The 26,972-nt window shown below is 40.4% G+C and overlaps 1 protein-coding gene across 1 annotated transcript; it reads right to left on the reverse strand.

Moving 5' to 3' along the window:
• Nucleotides 1-1,286: 1,286 nt before the first annotated feature.
• LOC139467962 (dnaJ homolog subfamily B member 14-like) lies at nucleotides 1,287-15,442 on the reverse strand. Its single transcript, XM_071249574.1, has 9 exons — nucleotides 15,304-15,442; nucleotides 13,784-13,958; nucleotides 12,796-12,941; nucleotides 10,923-11,048; nucleotides 9,042-9,101; nucleotides 8,528-8,601; nucleotides 7,061-7,170; nucleotides 6,687-6,850; nucleotides 1,287-6,171 (listed from the first exon to the last, which is right to left on the reverse strand). The coding sequence occupies exons 1-9, from the start codon at nucleotides 15,434-15,436 to the stop codon at nucleotides 6,062-6,064; spliced, it is 1,098 nt and encodes a 365-aa protein (XP_071105675.1). The 5' UTR covers nucleotides 15,437-15,442; the 3' UTR covers nucleotides 1,287-6,061.
• Between the last annotated feature and the right edge of the window lie 11,530 nt (nucleotides 15,443-26,972).

Consider the following 26,972-nt stretch of genomic DNA (forward strand, 5'->3'; position numbering starts at 1 on the left):
GGGTTCACATTGAGGGTGTAGAGTAACACTGGGCTAGGGTTCACATTGTGGGTGTAGAGTAACACTGGGCTAGGGTTCACATTGTGGGTGTAGAGTAACACTGGGCTAGGGTTCACATTGTGGGTGTAGAGTAACACTTGGGTAGTGTTCACATTGTGGGGGTACAGAAACACTGTTGCGGTGGTTCACAGTGGGGGTAGGGTTCACATTATGTGGTTGGGTTCCTATTGTGGGGGTGTGGGGTGGCAGAGTACTGCTGAGGGGGGGTAGAGGGGGGGAGAAAGAGAGAGAGATACAGTTACACTTGCGGTGGCTCATTGTGGGGGTAGGGTTAACACTGAGGGGGTAGATTAAAGCTGTGGGTGTAGAGTTCACATTCACAGAAATCTAGAGCCTTGGTAGCTATTGTGGACCTAACATCACCTTGTTGGTTCATGTACAGATACATGTATTTCATTCACACAACACTGGACAAAATAAAATCAGCAATTCTAGCATCATCGCCGCCCTCCCACCAGTGAGCACAACTAGGAAACAAATTAATGAGTTACACTCACACAGCTACCATCAATAATACAGCAATATATTATGATTTATATATCACAATTTATAGTTCACAATGTTATTGTTTGTAAATGTATAAGTCTCCAGTTGCCCTGCAACAGCCATCCCTTCCATCTTGGGAGTTTGTGAATGGTTTATATAACAAAGTGAACACTGCAAGCTAAGTCTATAATACTACATGAGAGAACAGTGTCATCGTCAAGACTTCACGGGCTTGTATACACCAAGTTTCTTAATCACATGTGAATTGAGTTGAATACTTTGCAGCGTAGTGGAGAGACGTACTGGGTCCAATGGGAGGGAGTACGCGGACCAATGAGCTGTCAGTTTACATCCCACAAACCATGAGTACTCGGACCAATGAGCTGTCAGTTTACATCTCACAAACCATGAGTACTCGGACCAATGAGCTGTCAGTTTACATCTCACAAACCATGAGTATTCCGACCAATGAGCTGTCAGTTTACATCCCACAAACCATGAGTACTCGGACCAATGAGCTGTCAGTTTACATCTCACAAACCATGAGTACTCGACCAATGAGCTGTCAGTTTACATCTCACAAACCATGAGTACTCGGACCAATGAGCTGACAGTTTACATCTCACAAACAATGAGTACTCTGACCAATGAGCTGACAGTTTACATTTCACAAACCATGAGTACTCAGACCAATGAGCTGACAGTTTACATCTCACAAACCATGAGTACTCAGACCAATGAGCTGACAGTTTACATCTCACAAACCATGAGTACTCAGACCAATGAGCTGACAGTTTACATCTCACAAACCATGAGTACTCGGACCAATGAGCTGTCAGTTTACATCTCACAAACCAGGAGTAAAAGGACCAATGAGCTGTCAGTTTACATCTCACAAATGGTAATGCTTAATGCTTGACATCCTGTTCAACAGGGCCATGGTAGGGTTCCCACAAAGTTGATGCAGTGTAGGCCCCCTTAGACTGTTTGTTATATGCAGCCTCATGTCATTAGCAGACTCAAAGTAGACATGTCACCACTACATAGCCCAGAGTATTCATGTTTTCAGTAGTGGCATGTGGTCCTTTGCACAGCGTACTGATCACAAATCTGGGGTTGGTTAAGTAACGGCGTTCCTTGGAAGGTTGACCCCTGAGAGTTTCTAGGACTTCAGTCCTGCCCCATACATGGTGTAACCTCAGACAAGTGACTTTGTTTGAAAAATGCCTCTGTTCATCAGCAGTGAATGGGTACCCGGTAGGATGATACTGTTAACCTTTAAGCGCCTCACAGGCAGCTTGGAATCATACTCCCTAGGGAGCTGAGACATAAATGGACTATTATAATCATTATTCATGGATGATGGAGGAACGCAATGACGTACAAACCAGTGAAGCATTGACGATGCAAGTGTCAGCGTCACCATGGATGGCAAACTGTGATGAGACTCACACTGTATCTAAAAGCATTGTGTCCCACTGTTCAGACAGGGGATTATATTACTAAAAAAGGTTATAAACATCTACACAACACCTTTGACATCTCTGTCACTTAAATCCCTCAGTATTAACATGCTGTCCAGCAGCCTTGAGAAAAAGCTATTAAAACAAGACTTTAGTGCTTGATTTTGTAACACTGCTCTCACTCTTGATTCTAACTTGGCTTCAGACCAATGAAATAGGGCTTTTGAACAAATAAACTCTTATTTGGTTTGGACGAACTGGGATTCTGATTTACATGAACACTGGACATACATAATTCATTAGTGAACATCATACAATCACAGACTGAGTAACACAAAATATCCAGGTCTTTGAAAGGCATTTAGAAGTGAAACACACAAGGAAGGGAATTTATGGATGTCAACTTCTTAGTTATTACTGCATCATCTCCATGTTGATGTCACATCAAGTCTTTGAAAGGCAACTTAATAAAGAAGTTGACATCCATAAATTCTGTTCCTTAGATAATATCCAGTACTTCAACCACAATCTCATTAATATCAGACCTTCTACTCTGAAACGATACCTCTCTGTATGAAGATTGGACAACCCCTCCACAGAAGGTTGCATCAAAACTTTGACAATCCAATCGAAATGAAGTATGCATGAAGTGAGTGAGTGAGTATGGTTTTACGCCGCTTTTAGCAATATTCCAACAATATGACGACGGGGTACACAGAAAAATGGACTTTACGCATTGTACCCAAGTCAGGATTCGAGCCACGGTTTTCGGCATGACGCGCGACCTCTTTAACCACTAGGCTACCCGACTGCCAAGAAATATGCATGGAATCTTGAGCTGATCGGAAGCCAGCTATATAAAATCATTTGGCTTCATATCTTAACCACCTCAATTTGGAAATTTCAATCAAAACCACATAGAACACAAATATTCTGTCAATAGTACTCCCTTTTGGGTGTAGATGTCATGGTGGTCAGAAATGACAGTTGACTTAATTAGTTGCATTTAGAACTGTTCATTTAAGTTCATTTTCAAGATACAAAAATCATATATCCTGGTCTGAAAGCTTTGTTCCCTCACCAAGAATTTAGAAGCCTCAATGGTGATTGGCTGATTACAAAGTTCACCTGATGTCAGTTTCAGTGGAGGGTTTGTCCAATCTTCACGCAGAGAGGTATCATAACACAGTGAAAGATCAGTTTTTAATGACACATTGAGTCATCATCAACACCAGAATGATTAATATGACTAACAAAATCAAAGTACATCATGCTAATTCTTGTTTTTTCACATTTCTGTTCAGTGAACATTTCCAAAATGTTTTTGGGCGACAAAATTCACAAAATGTATTTTGGGGGTCTTTTTTGTTCAACCTTTATCAAAATACTTAAGATCAAGGAAATAAGAAAACATATCTGGTTATTGATGAAAAATACATTTTACAGCTTGAATAAATAAACAAGAATTCAAAAGCAACGTCTGGTCTACATATACATATATTATTGCCTGACTCCCACACAGGAAACACAGTCACACAAACATTCACATGGACAGAGTAATGATCCCCGTGATCCACCATCTCATGGACAGTTTTCATCACTCTATATAAAATGAATCTATTTACAGATGTCTAATACAAATAATCAGTACACATACAAGCTTGAATATAAGTCAATTCTTTTCCACCCTCACAGTAAAGAAATAAGTGACACGTATTGTGCTGTTGATAGAAAATCGATTGAAATGAAGTGATGCCATAAAATTGTGTTGTTTAACACAACATTTACATGTACAATCTAACCTGTACATTCTTGATAGTATTTACATAATAAACATGTATTGTATATACATCAAGATAAATAAAAACACCAGGCCAAAGCAAGCTAAGAATTTGCCAAGATTTGGTTTCATGCTTACTACAAATCATGAAAGTAATTGGGTGTTCCACTCCGTGCTTGAGGCGTCATAGCCATTTATGTCATCGGAGTAACAACTTTCTCAACCAAATGTGACATTGGGGAATACTAGTACCATCTCATGACTACCTCCCCAACAAATGATGTGGGTGTCACAAAAATCCTGCAGTTTCCCTCAAAATCTGATAAAAATGATTTTTTTAATATTTTACAATTCCAAAACCACACTGACCTTAGACAGTTAAAACTGCAGTTCCTATTGAAATGCACTATAGTGATTGAGGAGCTGGTATCTTCATTCAGTAGATTTGTAAGTTTTTAAAATCTAAGATCAAACTTAGCATCTTCCCCAATTACTTTGAACAGATGGCAGCCAAGAATATCAATGGCACAAATATGACCTAGTTCACATTATCAATTTGTAACTCTGAGTGTGATTCAAGACATCAAAAGTTGGTTAACTTGTTTTGGCCTGTTCAGGGTGGCCCAACCTGGCAGGACAGAGTGGACAATGAGGTATCACCATGACCACTGCCATCGCCCCCTTGTAGGTCCCGCCGCTCACACAACAGGGATGAGGAGGCAATGACTGATAAATCACGATGTCATTCTAATTGTACAAACAACATCTTAATAGAAAGGTGTCATTTAAAACTAAAACCAATAAAAAATCAGGAGACCCTGATGTAACAACTACTTCCTGACAACCTGTAGTAGGACAAGGATAATGAAGGCTTGGACTCTCCCACTGTTGTTTAGAACTTTTAATGGATGAGTGAGTGAGTATGGTTTTACACCACTTTTAGCAATATTCAAGCAATATCACGACAGGAGACACCAGAAATAGGCTTCACACATTGTACCCATGTCAGGGACCCGAGTCTTCAGCGAGACGAGCCAACGCTTTAACCACTAGGCTACCCGACCGCCCCTTTAATGGAAGAAGTGACTGAATCCAACAATTAATTAAAAACAGCTGGGTGTAAATGAGTCATGCATATTACTTTCTCATGTAAGTCTTCTTGCTTTGCAGCACCACCATGCCATTGTCAAACCATTTCATGAAAGAAAACAATAACAAACAATTTAGTGAATGTCAGGATTAGACATGGCCACTAGTCTTGAGAATCAGGAACATCCAAAAGACCGACCTGTTTTCTCCCTACATCTAGATATTTTACACAAACAACTTGTCAAAGTAAGATGAGGAAAAGATGGATGTAAACCATAGTTGGTGTCCTGAATTTGTGTTTAACACGGGTATTGAGATATGTATTTTTCCAAGTATGTTTTTTTCTGGAGTATTGTGTGCACCCAAGAATAATATGCTAATAACAGTCATAAGCTTTATCACCTGCCGGTATAAACAAAGCCTTTTATTGACGGTGATGCAATAATCTCTGGTAATGGCAAGGCAATAGACTATAGACAATTCCAAATGAAGTACCTTTGCGGGCAAATTGGGGAAAAACGGAAATTCTGTTAGAAAATGTGAATTTTTTAAAGGTTGTACTTTCTCAATTTCAGGGGTATTTTTAACATAACATTAATGCCCTAATGTTCGATTAAGCATAACATCCTGTTGAACCCAGCTGTCACACTGTCATCTGACCGACATTAGCTTCAGACATAGGCTGAATATCAGCCTCAAAACAGGTCGAGATAAATCACAGTCCTGCCACATGATGACCCAAGTTGGAGTCCCTCCATCTACACAATATCCACTGGCCACTGACACAAGATGGTGCCTCCCGGAGAAAGGCACTAAATACATGTCACCACAATCTTTACAATTGCGGCAACACCACAAATCAACTCAGGATGTTTAACAAAACTTACAGTCGAAATAGGTCTACTTACGTAACTTAAAAATTGAAGAAATTTGAATGAAGATCAGGCCAAAAAGTACCTCAATATCCTCATGAGAGAGGAAATACAGATTCATGCCTTCAAAGTGCAGGTATTGGCATTTCACTGTCAACAGGCAACTGTCATCTCACACGATATTCCCTCTGAAGTTCATGGCAACGTTAATAGCATAGATGTGTGTTGAGGGATGGCAATGTGTGCCCCCATGTTGGAGGCTGACCCTGCCAGGTTGAGATGTCGGGGGTTCCTATCCGGTTGTCTCACAATCAAGAGTACAGCCTCTGAAGCTGATCACAAGATGGGGTCTGGTAGTCCTGGGCACGCTGATACAATTTGGCATCTCCGTAATTACGTGCTTTCCATAACAGATTTTCCTCTGAAATTAATAACAAACAAAATAAAATGCTGTGCTATGACATGACTGGCTTATGATGAAAATAGAAACATGTTTGTTCGTTTTCTCTTTCTTATTTATAAATGATATCAGAGGTTACAATTTTTAAAAACTTGTTCACACAAATACAGATCTTTGCTGAGTGAGTGAGTGAGTGAATTGGGTTTAAAGCCGCTTTTAACAGTATTCCAGGTATATCACGGCGTGTCAGCTTAATGTGGGAGGAAACCCCGAAGTGATGCAGGTCTCAGACGTTTACCACTTCGGTGAAACCCACGGACACGGGTGTGATGCTGACAAACCTAGAAACATAATTGGGGATAACCGGGATTCGAACCCACAATCATAGGTTTCTGGCGTGCCCAAGGGACGCAACTCTGCACAGCGAATCGCGGCGCCTTAGATGACTGGGCCACCCATGTCCCCCTTTGCTGAGCAACATGAGTACAAATACACCACAATATTGTCAATGTCAATAGGAATAATGCAGCACTTACTATAACTCCGCTCCCGCCAACAGTTTCCTCGTAGTTGCCCTATGTATTCTTCCTCCACATTTCTCTCTATCCGACGCATCTCACCTTTATATTCTGGTCGGAAATCCTCTTTTACATAATAAGGGATTTTTAGATTGTATGTTTTCCGTTCTACAGAATATTTACTGAAACAAATAAGAGAATAAATATAAAGGGTTGAATGATAAAAAGATTGACAAATCCTGGTGGAAAGATATTTAGTCATGGTTCATTCAATAAGAAAAAAAGAGAAAAGTCTGGCCTAAGTTTGTGTTAACAAGGTTCACTGTGAACTTGTAATTGTTTTTATTTATTTATTCCCGATAAGACAAAATGCATGCTGTCGTGTGACTCACTCTGTCCGGTGCATGCTGAACACAGGGTCACTGACGAAGAAGCTGCTGAGGATAGAGAGGAAGATGAGCAACAAGATGGGCGTCAGTTGCAGGAACAGGGTGTAGCCACTCTGAAACATAAGTTACCATGGTTACAGCAAAACTGGTCAGCTGGACCTCACACAACTTCGTTTTTCGTCAAAAGAAAGGAGGAAATGCATTAAGCAGCAGGATAAGTTTGATAAGGATGACTTTCAGAGAAGTGAACTGAAAAGTGTGGCATTTGTACAGCCACTTAAATTTGACTGCAGGTGTTGATCAATACTTTCATTTCACAATGATGTATGAAGGGAATCCTTCTACAACTTAAGCACTAAATCATTGTCAATACTTCAGAGTTTGTATACACTATGATACTCCATCACACATTATAGACAGCCTCATTTCAAAACTGAACTCAAAATAGATCCACATCACTACTACACAGCATATCGGCTCTATGTTTTCATAGTTGATGGAGGTACTTAGTGTAACAAACCTGTAAAGTTACGATTGTGCCACAGAGTGTATGGCAGCTTGTATATAGTCAAGTGTTGGTCAGACGCACCTTTGTGTAATAGTATGAACACCGGTTTATGATGTTGAGGCACAATGACACAACATCATCCACGACACACTGTGTGACATCGTGATACTCTTATAAGTTCATTTCAACCTTGAACAAGTATCAGGTGCCCTTTAGCACACAGGTCGGAGCTAGCAGTAAATCATGCTCACTGTCCAAGACACGTGAGGTAAAGTGCAATGGGATTAATCGTTGCGTAATATTATTGCACCTATAATGCAACATGTGTGTGTATGTGGCTGCTTGTACTAGAATACACCGCTCAGAGACAGAATACTGACTCTGAGCTAACCAGTCCTGTTTTAGCCCCTTAATGCCGTAATCAGGCAGAGTAACAACAAGTACATCTTTTTTATGTCTTTTGGCGTGACACAGCCAGGGATCCAACCCATGACCTTCCACTTTCTGGGCAGACGCTCTACCACTACACAACGGGGACAGTCTTTTCTTCTAGGGGTCACACTTGGTACTGTGTTTAAATGGACTGCAATTTGCTGTGCAGAGTTGTGTCCCTATGGCACGACAGAAACCTATGACTGTGGGTCCACAATCCTGGTATGTTTCTAGGTTTGTCAGCACCATAACTGTGCTTCTAGCTTTCACCAAAGTGGTAAACGTCTGAAACCTGCATCACTTTATGCTTTCCTCACACATTAAGCTGACACAGTCCTTGTTTTATCCCTTAATGCTGAGTGCCAGGCAGGTTAACAAAAAGTATCATCTTTAATGCCTTGTGCCATGAGGCAGGGTCTTTAACCACCGACCCTCCGCTCTCCAGACAAATGCTCTATACACTAGACCACGGAAGAGGTCTGATACACATATTGAAAATGGAAACAAGACACATCCCAACTTTTACTTACCTCTGACTGTGTGTCCCTGGCATAATAGTTGTGTGTGTGGTGTGCGTGTCGACTCCGCCGGTAGTGTGTGGTGCCTGGGGGACAGAATGCATAATTTATCAACATTCACCATCATCCACCTACTTTTACCCGCTGATGCCTACATATAACTACATGTATATTGTGCTAAATATATTTTTGGTTCTCCACACATTTAACGTCCTCATATATAATAAAGCATTTATATTTAATTTTATAACAAGAACTTTTCTTGATACCTGAGTTGCTTGCTTATCCACTTTATAAGTGATGAGTTGAAAATGTTACATTGCGTTTAAGATTATTCCACTTATATAGCAACATGTGTGCGGCTGTTTGTACCAGTTGGTTGCTTTGCTTGATTTTACAGTGCTAACCTGCGAAGATACCACGATAACCACAGATTTAACATGGAAAGTTACATATTCAGAATACAGACTGGCGATAATCCTGACTGTAAATACCACAGAATGTACCAAACAGTGACATCACTTACCTGATGAAGGAAATCCCCCACCAAAGAACATGTTGAAGAGCTCTTCGGGTGATATATCACCTGAAAAGGTCAAAATTTCTTTCAATTGAAATTCAAGTATTTGTGCAGGATCTGTATACATGGTGACACAGTCACTACCACCAGTGCCCAACTAAAGTACTCACGGAAATGAAAAAAACCCTGTTTTTCTCAATTTAAGAATCGACACCAAGTGTTACGTAGCTGTAAATACGAAATGACAAAATAACTCGAAAAGTACTGGCCTGGATTTGCTAGTTTGATCTCAGTGAACAATACAAAATGTACTTTACAGGAGGTAATTTGTCGGCACTTTCAACATTCAAAAATAAAACTAAGTCCAAATTGACATAGCAGAAACAGACTATAGGCATTATGCACCTGTTCTCACCTGTCGTCAAGGTGTCATAGGTCACCTTGATCTACTTACACCTGGTTATGCCCTGTTTCACAACAGTCTGTTTTATTCACATTTTTACACACTTTTATGTGTAAAATGGCATAAAAACATTTGATACGCTGTATTTGTGCCACGGCCCAATCAGTACTAATTTAGTTGTTTGAATATTTACATATTTTGTATATTAACTGCATTTATTTAAGATCTGAGGTCGAAAAAACAGTTTTTTTTCATTTCCGTCAGTACTTTAGTGAAAATCTGGGCGGACTCGCATTTCTTTTCACTGAATCGACATTACATATAGCACAAGTTTAACATGAGTGGTAGACTAGTCAACTACAGGTGTTTACCCCTTGGTAATGGATACAGTCTATGTTCCAAACTCACAACAACAAAATGACACCTTCATTTAGTATATAGAATTGGAATGAGATTGTCAAATATACAAGTAAAATAAATGACCTTTTCCTTGTTGAGTGGTGATAAACCGATATGATCACCCCTGAGAGTTGTGACATCACATATTGACACTGATCCAAGTTCAAGGCCAATTAGCATCACTGAAGGTCAGGGTCAGTGCCACATGATGGCTCAATTAGACCTCTAAACATTGGTTGAAGAAACTTGCCACTTGATAATTGTCAGTTGTCTAGCCTGCTTGTGTGTTCCTAAACATTTTGTCGGAAGTTTATTATCTGTTTCGTACGTTCTCTATTGATGACGCATGCTGAATGTTTATAAAGCAGTTGGTCAGATTTTGAAAATGATGGCTGTTCTCATTCCAATACCAGTATTGGACTGCTGTGCAGTGTAATTTCATAGGGTTTCTTAGGTATTATATACCATTCCATTATATCATACCATTCATTACATTTGACTACCTCCGATTCATTACATTTGATTATCTCTGACGACATATCACTCCTCGTGAAAATATCAATTCTATCATTACCACTAGATGAGATGAACAGTGTATTCGATAACCAGCATTAAATATCGTCTATTTATTACCTATGAGGGCAAACACATCGGAGTTAATAAAAATCGTATGTGCCCTAGGGTCATATCACGTCACCAGACAACAGTGTATTGTTTCCGCCCTTCGACGGCATTGTTGACATCATTCAAATCTTAGTGTGATGTGAGCTGGGAATGACATCACACTAGAAACGATGTCATAGCTGAAGACTGTTGACGTCATTCGACAAATTGTGTGGTTCCGCTGCTGTTGCGACGTGCTGTCCTTAAGGTAAAGACTAAATTTGTCTCTGTATGCCGACATCTTCTTCGGTAATAAGTAATTATTATATTCGTGTTCATGTCCTACTAAGGTTACAATACTTGTGCCTAAATTCTGGTATTTAGACACTCGGATCATAAACATAGACACGAAACACTCATATATTATCCTCAGCAACAACTGAACATCACATCAACAAGTGGTGATGAAGCTGCAATATTACCTTCGTAGCCGCCATGTGAGTAGTCCGAGTGTGCGTGGCTGTGGGAGGTGTCTGTTTCCGGACCGTACACATCATACTTCTTCCTCTTAGATGGGTCACTCAGTACACTAAATGCATTGCCAATGGCTGCAAGAAGAAACCATTGCAATTAACGAAGAATCATTTGTTCTTACAAGAAGTTTTGCATCTCCAGCAAAATGTACATGTGCATTAGGGCTGGGACGAGTCAAGATTTACCCGGTACTACCCGGGAACCCAACCCCCTATTACCCGAATAGTTTTACTGTAGCCCTGGCAAAGACTGTTCAGATACATGTATGAAACCAAAGACCATATAATAGATATATGGTCCCTTATGAAACGATCAAATCAGGCGTACACTGAAGTTGACTGAAGCTTTATCTTTACTCAAACATATAAAAGTCAATAGGAATGTGCATCATCATCATCATAAAGAACTGGGAACATTAGCGACTTGTCGAGTAACCACTGAGCTCTAGTGAGTTTTTGTCATTAAACAATATATAATGTGATTAACAACGGATCCGGGTAGTACTGTGGGTACCCGGGTCCTACTTAGGACCCACCTGACCCGAGTTACCTGTCCCAGCCCTAATGTGCATAATGATCAGTGACTATTGTTTTACAGCGCATTTAGCAATATCATGGCGGGGGACACCAGAAATTGTACCCATCTGGGGAATCAAACCTGAGACTGGTGTGATGAGCAAACACTTTAGCCACTAGGCTACCCCACCGCCCCTGCATAATCAGAAAACTGATGATGTGCCCGAAGCTGTTCACAGAGGAGCTCACTATACTATCGCTACCATCCCTACTGTGCTTCATAGCCTGCAACCATGCATGGAGTTCAACTGAAAACCACCTTCCCATGCTTACCGTTATATTTACAAGCAAGTGATTATGTCATGGTTTGTTTGTCAATATGGATTTCTCTTTCATTTCAAGTAATTAGCATAATGAAAATGCAAGGGAGAAGTTTGGTGCTTTTCTGAATGTAAATTCATATGCGAAATGGTAAATCACTTGTACACTTTTATCCAATTCACTGTAAATGGTATTCCCAAAGACACACACATATATATCAATACATTTGGTGTTCAAGGGAATATTTTCAAGATTTTTGTAATAGCCTCTTGCACACTGGTGGCGTTGATGATACTGTGAGGGAAACAAAGGTGTCACAAGCTGGGAAGGATCTTGGACGTGTCCCTCTCTTACAAAATTAGTCAAATTTTAGGCAAAAAAAAGCATTATTTCAGCCATATCATGGAAAGAAATAAAAAAAATGCAGACATTGAACCAATTTGAGGAATCAAGCTGACAGTTTAACCACTAGGCTACCCCACTGCCCTATGGAGGAGAGAGAACAGTGCTGATTTAGTGATTGATACAGTTGTTATATGTCAACACAATTAGCAGTGTTGGTACTTTCACAACTGATTATTTGTATTCACTCACTTGTCAAACAACTATCCATACCAAGCAGCCATTGTGGCCACTTCTAGAAATATCATGTCAGGGGACACAAGAAATTGGCTTCAAACATTGTACCCATGACGGAAACCCATGACTTCGGCATCACAAGCGGCGAATTAACCACAAGGTTATCCCACTGCCCCAATGACAAACATGACCAACAGCAGAATGAATGTTAACAGAGAAACAGTATCTGAGAAAAGAAGCAGTCATTAATGCTGTACAGTGAACAAGTGAATCAGAATTATATCTGTAAATCCCTTATTTGTGCCCTGGAAATAAATAATGTCTAAGAAAGGCTGTTTGCACAAGCATGGTTTGAGACCCATTCTGCCCCTGCTTCCTCATAGGACTTGTCATGCACTGTACTTACCCTTGAAAGCTTCTGTGGCTCCAGGGGCCTTGTTTTTGTCTGGGTGCATCTGCAAAGCCAGCTTTCTGTAAGCTTTCTTCAGATCTGTCTCAGTGGCCTCCTTACTCACTCCCAGGATCTCGTAGTAGTCCTTGCATTTCTTTATCCTGCAGGAGAGACACGAAGAATATGTCATTAGTAGGGCTGTGTATTGGCAAAACAATTTGTATTGCAATATACTGTGATACAGGTATCTGTATTGTAACATGGGAGCCACACACTAAAGTAAATATTATGACGTCAGAGACAGCATGGTGAGTCTGCCTTTTGAAGTCATGGATACAGGGGACATAACAATGTGACAGAAAAATTATTTCGCTCTTTCTGCCATCTTATCAATCAATTTGGAAGGCAAACATCATGTGTAAATTTTAGGTTCAAGGATACAAATAATAATCATGATAACGAAACTTTTTACATTTTTTACCCAATAAACTAGAACACAGAAAAAATATTGCAATATGTATCCCTTGGAAAGTGCATTGCAGCATACCGGTAAAACAATGTACTTGTTAAATGAAAACACATTCTGTCCATAACAATTTATATGAAAATGATACTGCTGCAATTTATTTCTTTAATGTATGTCTTCAGAATACTACAAAACATTGTACAAAAACTATGCAGTTATATGTGTATGCAGTAACATATACAGAAATACCATGTATATCCTGGTAGTCTGGTATTCCAGCTACATCATGTCAGGCCAGGCATATCAGTGGGTGATAGCATGAGCAATGGATCCACACTGTCAGGGGTGAGATGACACACAGGTCACACATTGTTACCACTCGATCCTCATTTAAGTATGCTTTTTCCAAGAATGGTGTACTAGGGACCTATTTATGTATAGAAACAAAACAACTTAGAATAACCAGTGTATAATGAAGCCAATTTTGAGATATTCAGTAAGGGCAGTTAATGTTGTCTTTCATTGGAGCTCACTGACCGTTTGACTAGCTGCAGCTGTTCTTGTGTGTAGTCAGCTGGTTCATTTTCTTTGTTTTCTACCTTTTCCTTCTGATCAGAGCCACCCCTTGGTCTCTGACGCATGCCCTCTGCATTCTTTGGTGGGGGTTCTCCCCCTCTACTACCATCATTGTTTTGTAAATCATTTAGCAGAACTGAAATATAATGAAATGAACAAATCATAAATAAGTATTTGCTTGTTTTCATTTAATAACATCTATTTTTCTAAACTGGCAAGGTATTACTTGAATCAAGTGTTTCTTCTAATGTTTTGACAGCGCATAACACTCGATAAATCTTTTTTTACACCATGGATCATAAACAACTACTATTTTAATATGTTTTTAAACTCTGTAACGTGCTGCGTTGATCGTGTTAGGTAGGCAGAGCATGTATACTGTTTTGTTGGTCATCTACCCCCTACAACTCCACCCCGGTTAAACCGCTGATGGTCTATAACACTCATCAATTATTTGGAACTCGAAGATAGCGTTGTAGCGAGGGATCACTGTATAATGTTGAAAGTCCATCAGTATTAGGTATTGATCATTTATTTTTGTCAAAGCACCCAATTATGGATGGAGACTTTCAGTATCTTGTAAGTGGAAGTGTTCATTGACTCAGTAAAGTTGTTCTTCATCAAATGTTTGCAGCATTAGGTAATCTTAAAGATGATTAACAGTTACACACTCATTTCTCAAATTCAAAATGGCTTCTCATAAAAATCTCAGAAGGTTGTTATGATCCCTATGAAATAATGTTCCAAAAGCTTATCGACGTTAGAACAGATTTCCTACAATGGATATATTCAATATGCATTTGTGGCTTATAGTAAACTTCATTGTATTCAGCTCCTTTAGACATAAAAACCATCTGATTCATACTGAATACTGACATACTCATACAGAAAAGCATGTTCAGCCATGATGAGGATTATGTTAAGTTTTACCCAAGTTCTAATTGACTTGTCAATGTTACTTTGAACATGATAAAACTTCAATCTTCGGTACTAATTTGAATGTCATCAATGACGAGACAGGTTAGATACCAAGGTGGTTATCAATTGGAGAGACCACCCAAAGTACTGTCTCCATAGTTTAAGTTTATGCCCCTAGTCAAATGAGAAAACAGAATGACAATTGTTCAAAGCTATAACATATAATATGCTCCTCGACAAGACAGCTGGAAAACAACGAAAGCCATGTAATGTATATCAGCTGTTAATGATGTCGTCTTTGGTTACAGTTCACTGGCCTGGATCTAGCCGGTTAACATTGAAAACTGAGGCCAGAAAAGTTTAAACTTAGAGCAAAGCAATTAAATGATTAGAAAGACATAACAAAGACATTATTTCAGCATGTACTGCTTGAACGTGACCGATATCCAGTCAATAAGGCTAAACCCGGACTATGGGAAAATTAGGTTGCTCTGCGAAAATTGGAAAAACCAACAGTTCCAAATCACCTCAGATCGCATGATCAGTGGTGATTGTGAAGTTACCTTTAGCTTTTTCAAGTGGGTAGAGTCGTAAGGCTTTGTTCAGAAATTTAATAGCTTTCTCATTTTCACCAACAGCGATGTATTTTTGTGCGATGTTGACACACCGTATACTTTCATCCTTATTCCCGTCCATCTTGGATAAATGTGTCACGTAGATCTAAAAGACGCGATCTCTGATTGGCTGTATGGTTTGTTACCGGAAAGTAGTTTTGGTTAACTAAAACAATTTGAAGAAAGTTGAATACTGCAAAAAAATATTTGAATATTGCTTGGGTTATTAATAAATTGGAAACGAATCCCACATCTAAGGATCATGCTTTAAATTCCAATGATGATAATTTATTAAAAAGTTCGAGATGTAGTGATAATAGCCAATGAAAACGGAGAATACATGAAATAGTGCTGACGATACAAAAGGGAAATAACTCTAAATGACTATATTTGAAGAAGTGTCTGTAAAATGCGTCAGTGCATGGACTCCTCCAGTCAGCTCTCACTGCAGACATAGACATTGTGTTGAGTTTAATTGTGGCGCTGTTTTCATCCATTTTGATTTATTGATTCTAATGCAGATAAGAAAATTATAAGAAATAAGTTTAATACTGCCATTTACACATTTTGATAAAACATAAACCATAAAGAATATTAATACATAAACATATGTATTGAAATACATAAACATATGTATTGAAAGAATACCAATAATATTACGAAACAGGGGAAATATAAATGTCGAGCGCAGGTTTTCGTAGGCACATTCTATGTGATGAGTGTATAACAATTAATAGTAACCAAATATTTAGACTATATTGTGACATATATGGACATTTACACTTTACCGTCGTTCAACGTGTTAAAACCATTTTGTTTTAGATCTGTGCTGTTACAAATGCGAATACTGAGACCGCCATTCCTTGTGGGTATCTGCTTAAGGTGTCATTTAGTCAGTTTCAGATTCGTGGTGTTTGGCAGCTGATATTTTGGTAAAATATACTAAAAACCCAACGCTTGAAATAATTGGTGAACTGAAGTAGTGGCGCGTTGTCCGTCGTTAAACGACAACTCCACTGAAATACAAGGCCGACCGAGCTGAAACGATGTATGAATGGTCCCAGGAATGGTGGCACTGAAAATCGATCACAGAATTCTGATCCAATTTTAAACATGATTTTGACACTTACTTTGAAAATGATAAAAAAACCACATGATATGATATAACATATATGCTTCATTGAATGTACTACGAAGGTTTGATTTTGTTCAGATGTCTGCACGTGAGCAGTCTACGGGTCATCTGCTCGGCGGCGAAACAGTGAGTGCATATGGTTTTACGCCGCTTTAAGCAATATTACAGCAATGTCACGGCGGGGAACACCAATAATGGCCTTCACACGTTGTACCCATGTGGGTTTGTATTGTTTTTTTGCATAACAGTTTCTCGTAATTCCGCATGGAATCGCTCAACTTTTTTAAAAGAACGTATGTGTATATTTTTATGTATCAAAGGTTGGGGTTATCGCTAAGATTTGGCCTTATCATACCAAGTTCACTTATGAGTCCAATGGTGGATTTGATAAATTTATGAAAATGTGAACCAAAATGTGCTACAAAAATGAAAAAAAACACCTTATTGTTTCCTTTGTAACAAAAAAAAACCAACCCCAAAACACATTCACGCAATTTTGTAATTTTATTACAAAACAGTGTTTCACGATGTCCTTCGTAAGTTGACAGCTCTACTGACATTTCGTACATTACTCTACACTACTATACTCTTTGAGAGCACAAGGGGGCACGGTTGGCCTAGTCGTCTAAGGCGCCGCCATTCGCTGTGCAGAACACGCCAGAAACCTATGATTGTGGGTTCGCATCCCCGGTTTCCCCGATTATGTTTCTAGGTTTGTCAGCACCATACCCGTGAGTTTCACCGAAATGGTAAACGCCTGAGACCTGCATCACTTCGGGCTTTCCTCTACATTAGGCTGACACGCCGTGATATAAATGTAATAATGTTAAAAGCGACGCTAAACCCAACTCACTTTGAGAGCACAAACTTCGCGCGTATATGGGCCTTATGTTCTTGAAGCGTATGTAAAATATAACACATCAAGTTAGTTTAAGCACCCCTTTTCCCAACTCAATACATAATAGTCGAAACTTTCGATCCCTATCATGTGTTTGTTGTTTAACGTCGCTCTCAACACTATGCCAGATAAATGACGTTGGCCCGTAAACAATGACGTCTTGACCCGACAAACATGTGCTTAATATTATCAGCAACGCTCCACGCCGTCGAGGTACGATGACCTTCCATCAATCAAGTCACCGAGCCTGGACACCGAGCAATTAAGTCATACGACATAGCAAATGTTCCTGGGGACCAATTTTAATCCGGAATCCCCACAAGGCAAATAACACCCTATATGACCTTATACACACACTGCCGTGTGCAACAGTAGTCGCGACAATAATATCACCATTCGAAAGTCAAAAGTCAATGATTGTATTTTCATTTATTATACATTTTCAACATATGACACACACCACTGAGTTTGGGTTTTTACGCAAGACTCGGACCTGTTGTCAATCCAATATTTTGAACACTTGTAACATCTGTATTTATACAAATTGTAAATCAAATCCATACTGTCTGTATAAGCATATTTTCTTTCCAAGTTGTCACAATGTCACCACGACATTATGGTCGGGAGCCCAACACAAACCGGATACGATTTATTCTGAAACAAACAACCACTGTCGGTAGTATATGAGTATAAGTTCATATACATAACATACACGACGTCTTATATACATAAATTACATCATATAATAAGGTATACATTCCCAAAAGGGACACGCCATGGGTCAAGATATTGTTCCAATTCCAGGGTTTTACACCTATAAACATATTGTAATGTTCTGTAAAAACATAGTTTGTTTCAGAAAATACTGGAAACACGTTTTTAGCCTCAAATTTTACAGACGTTCCCATGGTTTATGGACGGAGGGATAACATAAATAATCTGTACGAGATAATGGTTGACATATAATTTCCATATTCCTATTAGTATGACTATATGTATCGTGCCTGGCATGTAATACATTTGTAGTGACTTTCGCTGCTGTAGATTTTTTTCACAGCACACACACGCACACGCACACGCACATCACGCACGCACGCACGCACGCACGCACACACACCGACATTCGCGACCACTCATTCCCGGTCCCACATATTCGAGAACACCCCCACTCCCTGCGGTTGATATGCCCGTGTCCCTATCACCCAACTCAACGTTACAATGCGTGACCCTGCTGATTGCGTGCCTCTGTACCCCGACCGTTGTTCATACAATCAACCACTGATTTGACTGGTTTGACTGGTTTGACTGGCCAAGGTTCAGTTATTTACTGGTCGTCCTGATAGAGCTGGAACATTATTACAAACTGCATGCAGCAAACCATTCACTGACACATTCTGTTCTACATCTTTATTTTAATGTCCTGAGATTTAACATGAACTTCATATAGAACGTTTTCCGTTAAATTATGTCAACGTGACCAGACATTTTGCCACTACCCTAGATGCTTTTTATGTATCTGACCTTTTACCAGCCTTGACTTGTTAAATAAATAAAACAAAATCTAAAAAGGGTTACGTTAATTATAGAGTATGAAAAGCTGGTGTGTACGCTTCAGTTGGGGACAGACAGGTGAGATGTGATATGTGTTTGTTGCCGCTGTTCACGCAGACATTCGACAGTCGGTATTAAACTGCTGGTTTACAAGAAATAAAGGGATTAAGCTTTAGGCAAAGCATTCACTTCGAATATCCTAACGATAACATACTAAACAATACAGACTATTCACGTAATATTGGAACACACGATCAGGTTATTCATAATATATATGAACCGGAGGCTTCTGATGAAAAGAGAAACAGTAACTCAGTGGTGTCGGTGGTTAGCACGGACGCGGTTCTGTCTAGCGACTGGGCTATGTATAGGATTAATAAAGAAGCGTGCATGCATTCAATTCAACGTGGCTTTCATTTGATTTCTTGTCGAGTTCCCCCTTTATTTCGCAGTTACAAGTGGCATGGGTTTTGTACGAATATTCAATTGCTTTCGGTGTCAAATATATTTGAAGTAATATTTATGCAAATCTCAACATGCAGAGACAGGGATACTATTCCAGCCCAGCTTGTGGTATATACGTTTTGTGAGTGCACTGACGACTTAAAAACTAATTGGCATTGCACGCTGAACTGAAACTGCTTCCCGCTGAGACCGAGAGTTTTCAGGGCATCTGTGAAGGAATGCCATTATTTACTGCCAGAATCCAGGTAATGAGACGGTCCCTACCTGTTATTACCATTCACAGACAGGTGTATATTATAATACGCTGGCCTCCCAATTTACTGTTAACACGTCTGGGGTGTCCCAGGGACCCCCGAATCACGACCGCGCTGCACGGCGCCGGAGGTTGTGTGGGGCGACTGAGGTAGCTGCAGATTAGCGTTCGGGGGGCCTGGGGAGGGGCGTTATAGCTGGAATTGAGATCAGGTCGTGGGAACACTTGCTGCGGGGGGACTTTCTACCTGTGACACAATGACACGTTTATAGTTGTAACTCAACCGCACGAACTCCAGTCAACGAGATCTTTGATATAGTATGCAGGGACATTTTGAGTAGCAAGTAGCGATTCGATTGAAAGGTAGACCCTTTAACAAGAAAAAAAATCACACGAGTATTTTCCCTGTGTTCTGTATATCCTATTCCCAAAGACGCAGACAATGATATAAAAGACTGGCTCGACTACAGCTGATGAGGACAGTCACCTTGCTCCTCTTTTGTCGGGACGTTTGACTTGAGGCTACATTGGGTAGTTTAGACGCGCATCCCGTTGTGAGGATTTTACAACCAAGGGATGCCCGAATCCAAGATCCTTTTATCTCCATCAATGTAATTGACTTTTCACACAGATGGCGTCAGTACAAATTGAGCGTACTTGTACAAATGAGTGTACTTGACCATTGAGAATTGAATGTTCAGGGTAATTCTGAAAATTAATGTAGTTGGTTGTATGCATGGCGATTTATTGCCGGTTTGAATACCATAAAACTGGTATGCCCCAAAACACTTTTACACCATTGTGCCCCATTGCTGTTGAGAACATATGGGAAACTGCGGTTTGTCTATTGATGTTGGAATATATTAATTCTGTATCAATCGGTTCAGTCACATAAAAGTATCAAATGTATATTTGACTATGGTGTTCTATTGAACCTCCATGGGTTAGCCTGCTTTTAGAGTCAGTTTCCCATCTCTTTACATCCTATTTATAAATATATCGGTAAATACGGGGCCGAAATATATTGAATAGAACTCCCACATACATGTATATAATGTACTGGCGGCTTTTATATGATTTACCACGGCAAACCTCAAGGTGTTTTCTGTAAAGAACATCAACAAAACGGGGACTGCGCGATGCAGAAGGTGGCTGCTGACTCACTGTTATGAGCAAACATACGTCGGGCATGTTTAACAAACAAATTAACTAGGACAGATTGTTTTTGTAACCTTAGACACTGCACTATGATGGCTATAGCCAGACACCAAAACACACCAAACAATGCATTGTGTACTTGGGTCATCGTCTGGATGGCAAGCAGAATTTGACGACTTAAAGTCCCAGTTCCATACACAAAATACAATCTCATGTTATTAACACGGGAAAAAACGTTAGAAATGGACACTGCAGTTATCTGAAGTATTCATATTAACGGAGAACTAGCTTTTTTTTAACACTACTTATGTTTTGGCAAGAATAAGACTAAAATAGTAAAAAGATTTTTTTCCAAAGGTTATCAGAAAGCCGTTCATGCTTGCTGATAGTCACAGTATCAAGTACAGAAGCACACATGTATGATGAGTGAACAGCGCCTTTTGAGGAACTTTCCGATCTGTCTATGTATGAGCAGGAGCGTGTCCGAGGGATGGTTGTCAAACACTTTCATAGTTATAGACTATATTACTGTTTTTTTTTCTTATCTTCTCAAGATTTGATCTTTTTTCACGTATATTATACTTGCAATTACATCAAAGTTTAATTAAAACAATTAATCATTGTGGAAAAGGTTCAAGGTCCTAATGTCCTTGATTATCCAGTGTATTATATCTCCATCTAATTATGTTAAATACCCAAGATCCGTTCGCCATCATAGTTACGTTTCGAGTCCGATTCGAAAGACACGATGCTATAAATAGCCATCCAATCAAATGTCACCTATGAGCGAAAAACATGTTGTGCGAAGTTGGTGATGAGAAATAGAGATATTGACGTCAACATAATTAAAGTCAGATCTTAGTTCTCTCTACCGCTAAAGTTAATAGGTTTAATAAGATTGAATTGACGTTAATGCTAAGACGATGCTATAGGGTGGTGAATTGGTCCAGGGTATTTGGACTGGCTGTATGATACATTGGGGATTCACGGATGGAAAAGGGAAAAAAAGTTTCCATTACTCCCTGTTCTGTTGACTCCTGATAGTTCCCAGGGCTTCGGCCGTGCCCCCAGTAAAACATATGTTACATTCGGTGTGTCAGTGGGCAGGTGACTTTCTTCGAAATGTGCCCGATAGGATGAGATAGCAATGTTGCTGTTAACCTTCTAGCACCTCGCAAATCAACTTTGGTTGTATACTCCCCAGAGAGCTAAGACTACTACTTCTACTACTACTACTACTACTACTACTACTACTACTACTACTACTACTACGACCTCTACTACTGGAACAGACATGTATGTATATTAAGTGTATGTTCACACAGTCTCTTCACAATACAGGGGACATACACGCAAATTTAACCAGCCCCAGACACGATGTCATGTCACTCAGAGGTTTAAATGCGCTCACATGATAAATATACAGACATATGTATATCGACCCACATATAAATCTGTAAATATATACATGTATGTAAAATACATACACAATTTCGGTATCAGACAAGTCATATTGGTTATAAACACTTCACAGAGATTGTTACGTTGGTCGAGTTTAACCTTGTGTCACAAGAACATCAAATAATACATACTAAACTCATTCATAAATATATAATAAAATGTTTTGAATGAATTCCAAATTAATCGAATGTAAATGTTCATACATATACATGATCTCAAGCTTTCGGTCTCCAGCCTTCATGAATCACACTTATGTTCAGGCCTATCTAATTGTCCAGGTCAGATTCCGTCCCTTCCTGTACATGTGACAACACGTTCTGTATGGACAGACCCGTGAAGATCCGGGTTAGAATATGTCTTCAGCTAACCCATTAGGCGTCTATGCATGTCGAAAAAGGCGACTAACGGGATCGGGTGGTCAGGCTCGCTGACTTGGTTGATGCTTATCATCGTATCCCAATTGCGTAGATCGATGTTCATGATTTCAGTCAATGGATTGTCTGGTCCAGAATCGATTATTTACCAGCCGCCGTCGTGTAGCTGGAATATTGCTGTGGGCGTTATTAAAGAACCCTGTGCAAATTTGTCTTTTTAGACCAGTCCAGGGTACAAGTGTAAACAATATTTCAGAGTTTGTAGCTAATCCTGCGTGAACGAGACACAAATGCTTACTATGCTTATATGTATACATTTTCTGTCAGTTTTATTTAGTTTCAAATGTAGCAAAATCGAAACAATGAGAATTGGTACTGAATAAAAGCCCTGAAACGCCACTAGTCAAGGACTGCCATCATTGGTTTTTTTCTTGTCCTCAGCACAATGTAGTATTTTTTGAGTGAATGTCGAAGACTGCTGAGAACTCCATGGAAGAGAAGACCCTCCACCCCCCCCCCCCCCCCCCCCCCACCAGCTCTCCCCATCCTATAATTGTCATAAGAGCCGTCTGAAGAGGGTTGGGGTGTCTGGCTTGTGACTTGGTTAATCACATGACGTCGTAACCCGATGCTCATGCTTTCAAGGACTTGCTTGTGTGTTCCAGAGCCGATAATATACAGGCTGTCGTGAAACACCTGGTCTATTACCGGCTGCGGTGTCAAACATTCACTCACCATAATACGCAACGGTATACATGTATGATATCGCACTCTTACAAATCATTGTAAAATTGTTTATAGGTAGGTGATATGAAAGCGCCGACAAGTTCTGTAAATGTCAAAGATCGTTTCCGAAAGCAGCTTCCCCTGAGTCAAATAACACGTGTGAGTCTTATAACCTTTAGAGGATTGTAACACAGACACAAACGATTGACCATTTCTGCTGTGATGCATAAAACGGGTATCTGCATCCGGAACCTCCAGCCATTGATGGACTGCGCGTCTGCCCTCTCATAGGAAACGCCGTCGTCTCGCAGCCGGTGCCCGCGGCTGCGCAGTGGAAGTACACGTGAAGCGGAAGGAGTGGACAGTCGGACCGGACGTTACTCTGTGATCTTCAAGATAACGCCAGGGGGAGCGGTCGAATGGTCGGTGGGAACTGACCAAAGACCTTTAGATGTTTGTCCATTGAAGCTTTGATTTTTTAAGATTGATCTAATTCCACAGGACGAATGTTTTAGCCATTCAACACACTTGTATTTTAAATTATTGCGTATCGAAGTGTAAAGAAAATTAGTACGACAGCAAATATAGTCCCATTTGGGTTTGAAGGTGTCCCGTGGCATTTAACATGCAGGATATAGATTTGTAATCTTAAGGTCACTAAAAATATCAGGGCGTGTGTCATTAAAAATGATAGAGAGTGAGTTAGAATCGGCAATATTTCAGTCAAATAGCGACGAGGATGAAAATAATAAACATGTTTTGGGGAGGGTCATGCTCTTGTATTTTTTAGGGAGGGTCATGAAGAAAATGTACAAGGACATGTGGATGGGGGAGATGCGGAGATGTCGTCCAAACATATGACAAGCATTCGGGGAGGGTAATAATACATGGCCGGTTCCTAAAAATGCAACGGACTTGGGAGTACTCATTATCAACCGTTAGCTGTTGTTATAGATCTTTGGAAGTTGAGGGTGAGTTAGGGTTAATTAGCGTGTCATCTTAATGCCGAAATACATCGCAAAGTGGTGCTGTACTGATACGTCCAAATTACCTCTTTTGGTAAAACACACGAGCTATCTTTGGATACCAGTATATCTACTGAAGCGTATGGCCAAGCCAGAGGTCGGGATCTCCCTATTTAACAAGAGAGGCCATATTGCAATCCAATGTCACCTGGGTCTCAAGGGGACATGTATATACTCAGTTTATGGAACACGCGAGCCGTAATCTATCTCCAGTTTAATTGGTCAGTTAAGTCTGACCTTGTTTCTAACTGGTTGGACCTGTTCTACGCGTTCTCTCTGTGTCCCTCGTATTTTTATCACGGGTTCATCTCAATCTTGGCCTTAAACCCTAGCAATTTCAATCTTCAAGGAGCGTCCTGTCGCCGTCCCGTAAAAAGTAAAGGGGGCGTGCAATTACCTCGGCACGTGTCACTTTGGGCCGGACGGTGACCACAACGCTGCTCAACACAATTTACGATGTGTGGCGCCATCTACACGGAGGTCACAGGGTCGCGAGGGTCAGGTACACAGCACGTTCTGACGGTGAGTTTGAAGTGCTGCGCGTTACGTCAGGTTCGCGTCCTACGGTCGACGGCCTAAATCTCAGGGAAGTGTCGTTCTATTGTGTGAGCCTCCGCCGCAACATGAGACGTACGGAGGACAACGTCAAATTCAAGTAGATACTGGTCGGAGGAATTTTTATCAAGCGGCGTCAATCTTTGATGAACGCGATACAACTTCTGTCTCGATTCTTGTGAAAAGTATCATGAGACAGAAATATTTGACTTTGTTGTGTTTAGTATGACCGTGCCATGTGATCTTAATTGTTTGTTTGTTTGTTGTTTAACGCCGCACTCAGAAATATTCCAGCTCAACATCAACCAAGTCAGCGAGCCTGACCACCCGATCCCCTTAGTTGCCTTTTACGACAAGCATAGTGGCTTTTACAGCATGTCTTAATTAACATCTGCATGAATTAAGAGTCATTTTAAGGGGCCATTTGAGATCTAATTAAACAGTGCCAGCGGTATTGTTACTTGGGGAACCCTTTTACCCCCCAACACATAATACCATTGTTTGGTGAAGATATGATTATTTACAGGCCATCGATGGTCTCCTCGATGATACAATGCCTTATATATCTCGGTTCTATAGTAACATCCATTTGCCATCGTATTGTCGTTTTCAGCCTGGCAATTGCAAGGGTGTGTGATCGAGTTAGTGAGTGAATGAGTTCGGATTTAACGCCGCTCTGAACAGTGTCTGTTATATTACGGGGTGACATGCAGCTTCGTTTGAGGGAAGAGGGGTTGGGTTGGTGGGTGGGGTGAGGGGGTTGGGGGCAACTGACGTTGGTCGTAGATGTTTGACACTTCTGTTAGTTGGTTAGTGCAGGGAGACCAGGGATAATAATCGGGTCAGGATTCTAACCCTCAGCCAGCGGATCCTGGCAGCTAAGGCCAACGCTGCACTGCGAGATTTTCCACTTGGAACACACAGAAGTGGTAACCATTAAACACAGTGGGTGATAGAAGGTGTACTGCGGCTCGCTGTGGGACACGCGTCAGTGAAGTACAGTGTAGTTATGTTGTTAAAGATATATACTTGTCATGCTGCTCAGTCGAGAAATGAAATTCACTTTTTAAACCATTCATTGCATGAAATGTCTTCAGCTAGTGTGTGTCCGCAATCCTGAATAAGAGATATAGGTTTGTATGCCCTGTCAAACTATATACTCACAGTCTTTTATTGATTGACCTGTCTTGACATTTAAATCGAAATTTGATGTCATATACAGACACGTTTGAATAAAGCTCACGTGACTCCATAGAAATATGTATAATTTGCGCGTGCGGCGCATGCGTTTGTGGGTTGTTTTGCAGTTGTGACGAAAGTTCACGGAGTGTGGCGGGGCATGCAGGACAGGGCGTAAGAAGACTACGCCCTCCTCTACAAAGATGCTCGAGTTAATGCATGTGTATTTTGTCAATCCAATAAATGTTAAGTCACTCAGTATTAAACAGGTTACATCATTCCATGAAGATAGGGGTCTGATTTACTGTCATATAAGTGTACGATGCATGAAGTGTTTAGAATTAGAGGTTGGGAGTTTGAATAAGATCGCTGAATCATGTTCTACTATACGCGTAAATTGTAAAGCTTTGATGCTCGTATTCAGTTACGTTTGATTACTCGAGATATAAACTGGTCTGATCTTCACTGAGGTGGTACAAGTATGGTGAATGTGTAATGGGTTTATTGTTCATGTCCGCCATAGATGTTCCATCGTGGGGAATCCGGGTCATATCAGGTCCCCAGTGACTCATGCTTGTCTCCTTGTGGGTATTCTTCCGGGTCAGATGAGGTCCCAAGTATCCATGCTTGTCTCCCTGTGGGTATTCTTCCGGGTCAGATGAGGTCCCAAGTACCCATGCTTGTCTCCCTGTTGGTATTCTTCCGGGTCAGAAGAGGTCCCCAGTATCCATGCTTGTCTCCCTGTTGGTATTCTTCCGGGTCAGAAGAGGTCCCGAGTATCCATGCTTGTCTCCCTGTTGGTATTCTTCCGGGTCAGAAGAGGTCCCCAGTATCCATG

The sequence above is a fragment of the Haliotis cracherodii genome, unplaced genomic scaffold (assembly GCF_022045235.1).
Source record: "Haliotis cracherodii isolate W230 unplaced genomic scaffold, xgHalCrac1.p SCAF_2, whole genome shotgun sequence".
NCBI classification, from domain to species: domain Eukaryota; kingdom Metazoa; phylum Mollusca; class Gastropoda; order Lepetellida; family Haliotidae; genus Haliotis; species Haliotis cracherodii.